The 5,755-nt window shown below is 39.5% G+C and overlaps 1 protein-coding gene across 2 annotated transcripts in view; it reads left to right on the top strand.

Annotated features, from left to right (window-relative positions):
• Positions 1-2,097, top strand: part of Adgrg2 (adhesion G protein-coupled receptor G2) — a 96,171-nt gene extending 94,074 nt beyond the window's left edge. For both annotated transcript variants that reach the window (XM_033760426.1, XM_033760425.1), the window contains one exon: positions 521-2,097. In XM_033760426.1, the coding sequence (XP_033616317.1) occupies positions 521-705 (185 nt within the window). In that variant the 3' untranslated portion in view covers positions 706-2,097. The remainder of the gene's footprint in view (positions 1-520) is intronic.
• The last annotated feature ends 3,658 nt before the right edge of the window (positions 2,098-5,755 follow it).

The raw sequence follows: 5,755 nt of genomic DNA, 5'->3' as shown, positions 1-5,755 counted from the left end.
AAGAGAGATTTTTTTTTTTTTTTTTTTTTTTTTTGCCATGATGGTTGTAGCTGGTTGCTCTGGGTTTCTCTGCTAGTACAAAGTTTCATTTTATAGGAATCTTAGGGAATCAGGAACTTCGTTGGGTACACATGGGTATCTCTGTTAACCTTAGCCTTTTTGAGGAGACAAAAATATTACCTTAGGTTATTTTATACATACATGAAGTTTATATATTGTATCAGAGGTAGGAAATGGGACTTTAAAAATAAAATGTCTTGCTTCATATTTTGACCATTTCATTAAAAAAAAAACCACCATCAGAAAATCATTTCTGACTCAGTCTCCAGTTTGTCATGCTTACTTTGAGTAGCTTTAGGGAAAGAATGAAAATAAATGAAATGTGAATATATATCATAAATATTTTAAAAGATATATTTCATATGTGCATATTTAAAATTAAAGTGATGTCTTCATTTGTTTTCTTTTTAGTGCTCTCTGTGACTACTTCATGACACCAACTTTGTGTTTCTTTATACAGGAAATGCTTCTACAGAGAAGAATGGAGTTTCTTTCAGTGTTCAGAATGGAGATGTGTGCCTTCATGATCTCACTGGGAAACAGCACATGTTTAGCGAGAGAGAAGAGCCTTGTAATGGTAAAAGCCGTGTGGCTCTCAGAAGGACTTCGAAGCGGGGAAGCTTACACTTTATTGAGCAAATGTGATTCCTTTTTTCTAAAGTCAAAGCATGATGCTTAGTGGTGTGAAATACCCGATTTTACCTTTTATGCAATGTGAGATGGATGAAAATCAACTTATACTCAGCAACCTCTGGAGGAACATAAGCTAATTGAGGGCAAAGGTTTCTATTAGAAGAGGAAACTAAGACATTATCTTGGTCTTAAGACATTTGTGATTTGGTTTGGTATCCTTTATTTTAAAAGAAGATTAGTCTTAACACATAAGAATAGACTCATGTAAAAAGATAATTAATTTCAGCCACATTTTAAAGAGGCTGAGTTATATTTGATAACATCCTAGAAAGCAACTGTTGACTTCAGCCTGTTGGTGAGTTTAGTTGTGCATGCCTTTGTTGTATATAAGCTAAATTCTAGTGACCCACGTGTCAAAAATCTTACTTGTACCTTTTTAATATTTATTTTCTACTGTGTAAATGTATTCTTTTGTAGAATTGTGATTGTGCTCTTTTGTCTAATGTGATAACTCAGAAAATCCTGATTCAGTGAATTCTAAAGCTCCTTTTGTGGGCTGTGATTATGTGGGCTGTGAAATACAGAAACTTCACTGAAATAAAGAAATAATATACTGGAAAAATTAAGCAGACAGTGCCGCAGCTAGTTCTTACAGTGCCTTTGAGTGAGTTAGAAAAAGGTATCCCTACTGGGTAGCCACAGCCCCATGGGTTATGGTTTGCCAAAGAGTGGAGTTGTATTTTAGCCCCTCTTGAGTGCACCCTTATACAAGGTATGATCTGTGCAACTACACATAACATCCAATACCAGTGCTCATCCCCAGACTTCAGCCCTAATGATCAGATTATAGAATTGTACCAAGATGTTCAGCTTAATACCTTGGTCACAGGGAGGGATGAAACTCTAATCCAGACCATATGTCAGGAAGATTGTGAATGTGGAGGAGATACATATACTGCCAATTCTCAAATACCCAGAGCCTTTCGGAAGCAAGGAATAGAGTAGGATTGCTTTTTTAAAATAAATATATATGAAACAAATCGTATTGCTATTCTTTAAAAGGCAACCGCTTGATACAACCGGTACACTCTGGCTCTACCAGATTTCTAATTATTTTTTAAAACATGTCAAGTCTTGAAGAGTGTATAGTGACAAGGGGGAGCAGCTACCAGGAACAGTAAACTATGCTGTAAGATGCTGTTGTTTCTGCATATATCAAACCCTAATTGCTCCTACCAGTAGTTAGATAGGGTCATCCTGCTTCCCACTTACACCTGCTGGAGCAGGGCCTCAAGTATGCCCTTGTTAGGAACATTTCAAAACCCTTTAGTTAGGTCTTTCACTAAGGCTCCCTTGCATATATTTCAAGAGAATGTTGTATCTGACTAACTGTAGTAATAATATAATACATTGCTGTGAGTGCTGATTCATCTTTGCAATATTTCTTCTCTGATTTATTTAATTCCTTGTATTTATGTGTTAAAATCAACACAATTGTTAAAATCAATGAAATAAATTTGCAATTAAGTCCTTTAAGTTTGATAATTTTTACAAAGAGAAATTATTTGCAGTGTGTTTCCCTGGTGGTGTGGCATGGAAATGATAACCTGTACCTGATGAAGAACAACACAACAGCAATATCTTTGGGGAAACAGTGAGCATCCTGGGACTGTGAAATTGAGCAAGGGTTGTCCTGCATCATGATGTTAGTTTCTGAGGTCTCCCATTTTCCCATTGCTCTTTCAAGAGTCTCTCTTTAATGCATGTTGCCATGCAATGTACAAGACTCAGATTTCATCTGAGTGTCTGCTTCCTCAGTATCAAGCAGTTGGATTTCCAGATGGCGAGGACAGGATTTGGAGGGCTCTGGATTGCTGGTTAGAATGTGGGAGCCACAAATGGGAGAAGCTGGCTTCACCCAGGTAAGAGGTCTCTGAACAATCTCTCCTTCCAAGATTCTCAGCTTCCACACAAAGGCTAAGTACTAAATTGATCTAGCAGGTGGTGGAACACTCTAGATTTGGGGGAAGGAGTGAGACTGCAGAAGTCAATCTCTTGAAGCAGATTATGTACCCCAGTGTACACAAAAGGAAACATAATGCCCAGTGTTGCTTAGATTCCACCCACCCTTATTTTTCCTATTTTGTGTCTTCCTCCTCTTCTTCTCCTTGTCTTTCTTTCTTTTCCTCTTCCCTCCCTCCCCTCCTCCTTCTTTTCAGAGATAATAGGACAAGACAGAGATGAATCCTACTTTGGATATAAAACTGGCCCCACAAATTTGATACCCTATTGTGGACAGAGGTGGTGCCATTATTAGGAGGCAAGGAATATCAGAGCCGTGGCCAGTGTTTGAAGAACTATTTCCTCAGAACATTGCAGAAATTTTTCCCACACACACATTGCAATCATTAATCTACACAGCAACTTTATTGACTTCAGTGAGCAGTACTGTATCATGACTGTTCTCAAAGACTGCTCCACTCCGTGCTTGGATGGTGTCTAACAAGGTCATCTAGGAAGCAGGTCAGACTGTTGAAGACTATTTCAATAAAGACCTAATGTACTGAATGACCACTTCACCAAGTGGATTTGTTTGGTGTCATTTTTTCTCCATAACAGTGTTGAAGGACTGTTCAGTATGTCTCTGCCTCAGCTACTTGTTGCTATAGTTGGGAGTCTGAAGGACAGGAAAAAGAAACCTGAGTGCGCATAAGAAGAACATAATCATGAATGTGAAGAATTTCTTATCAGTGTTTTCTTTCTTTTTCACCTTAGTGTTGAGATACAGCATCAAGAAGTCAGAGCAGATCAAAATGGAATGTATATTCATCCAGAATATATTCTTTTAAATATATTTAATAAAAATATTCCTCATTGTAAAGAAATCTTGTGCTCCCTGGTGTTTCTTCTTACCTCTCAGTCTCACACTAGCTGTAGGAAGCTACAACAGAGACAACTCAACATTATTTAAAGTGTTGTAATGAAAACAAATTGAGCTCCAATTAAAATTAAGCTATCATAGAAATAATTGAATTCAAGTTTATTTTTAGCAAATTGATTTAGAATTCACCCTCTCCTCTGGGGCAAAAGATGGAGTGTGTTTAAGTGTCAAAAACCTGAATCCTCCAAGAGAAAGATTTACTGGTTTCCACCTTGGACTCTGATCTGTAAAATGGATTCCTAAGAAGCCCCTAATGTGAACAACAGCAACAACAACAAAACATAATAAAAATAAGCAGTGATCTCAGTTTTTAGATAGAGAAGAATACATGAAATTGTAGTAAAAATACATAATAAAATTCCAAAAGGGTGTCAATTATGATAACCTGTCTAGTTCTATTTACCCTCAGACTGTAGCAAATCCTGCATGAAGGCACATACTTGCATTGCTGCGTAATTCAAGAGCCAGCATATTTTTCTAAGCCAAACTGTGAGTTGAGTGGTTGGATACTCTAGTTGACAGGCAGAGTAAAGCCATAGATTTACGATTTGGGATATCTGACATGAATTTGGTTAAGGATCAAACAGGAGGACCAAATGAGCAGGACTAATTTTCACTCACTCTTTCAATAAATATTAATTAAGCTGTAACTACATGCTCAACATTGTACCAGATATGATAGGAGATACCAGACTGTCTCAATGAGTAATTTATACTTCAGCTAGGAAGATACACTTCATCCCTATTAAATACAAATAATAATAATATGAGGTAATGCATAATTTTCAAATGGTCCCCCTCCACTCCAGTATTGGGGATTGAATTTAGAGCCTTTGCCCTTAGCTATATCCCCAGTTATTTTTTTTTTAATTTTTAATTTTTTGAGACAGGTGCTTGCTGAGTCAGGCTGGGCTGGAACTTTCTATTTTCCTGCTTCTGCCTTCCAGAGTGCTGGGATTACAGGCCTGCCCTGTCATGCCTGGCTTGCTAAGAGCTCTTGTCAGTCACCCTATAGGGCAGGTGGCATTATCCTCAATGTAACAAATGAGACCATTGCAGTTCATTTTAGAAATTTTTATTAGTCCATGTTTGTAGTTCGTAGTGATTATATTAATTATGGGGAGTTGGTACATGTACATAACACATCTTAATTCTTTTTACCTGTCCTCTTCCCCTCTATCCGTCCCTCTCCCTCCATCTCTTGGTGTCCCCATCTGCAAAAGATCTATCTCCATTTCCTATCATCTTTTATTTTTCGTTTTAATTTATTTTTTAGTTTTATTTTTTTGAGACAGGATCTCGCTGTGTAGTTCAGGCTGGCCTTGAACTCGCAGCAGTCCTCACGAGTGCTAGGATTACAAGCGTGGGTTTCTTATGTAAGAGAAAGCATGCACTATTTAAGCTTTTGTGTTTGATTTATTTCACTTAACATTGTAGAGACCACTGAAGTCCAAAAATCTAAAACATCAGGCCTAAAGTCATACTGCTTATACATGGCAGAACTGGAATTTGAATTAACTCCAAATGCTAATCTACTAAAGAAATTGTTATAGGAATTCAGAGAATGGGGAAAAGGCTTCAGGAAGTAAAGGAGGAAGGACCCAATGGTTTAAATGCCAGTGAATGCAAGACTAGAAAAGAGCTTGTGGAGGCAATAGTTACATTAGCTGACCAGTAGGATTCCTGTGTGGGCCAGATTTGGGTGAACAAACCTAGGTTCAACTCGTAGTCCCACAGATGAACTGTGCGCCTGGCCAGGTGACTAAGCAGGACGCTGTCTCCAAAGGTGTAGCTAAGTGAACCCCGTCCTGGCCTCCCCCTTTCCCTACCAGAGTTGTCTCGGCTTCTGAACGGATGCTGCCACTGGGGGCAGTGGGAGAGCCTCTCCGGCCTTGGGTGGGGTTGGCGGCAAGCCCCCGGGCCCTCCTCACCGCCTGGGGGAGAAACAGCCTCCTACCCCGCCTGCAGCCGAGTTCTTTGAAGCTTCCGCCTGCCGCCCCTTTTCCTCCCGCCGCTGGAGAAACTTTGAGGATTGAGCTCCACGGCGGGGGCGGGGCTAGGGCCGGGGCCAGGGCGCGCGTGGGCAGAGCAGGGCGGAGCTAAGGCGATTGTAAGGTCCTC

This window comes from Fukomys damarensis, unplaced genomic scaffold (assembly GCF_012274545.1).
Source record: "Fukomys damarensis isolate Sample0158 unplaced genomic scaffold, DMR_v1.0_HiC HiC_scaffold_39, whole genome shotgun sequence".
In the NCBI taxonomy this organism is placed as follows: Eukaryota; Metazoa; Chordata; class Mammalia; order Rodentia; family Bathyergidae; genus Fukomys; species Fukomys damarensis.
The sequence above is the reverse complement of the archived record's forward strand: the minus strand, read 5'-3'. Positions and strand labels throughout refer to the sequence as shown.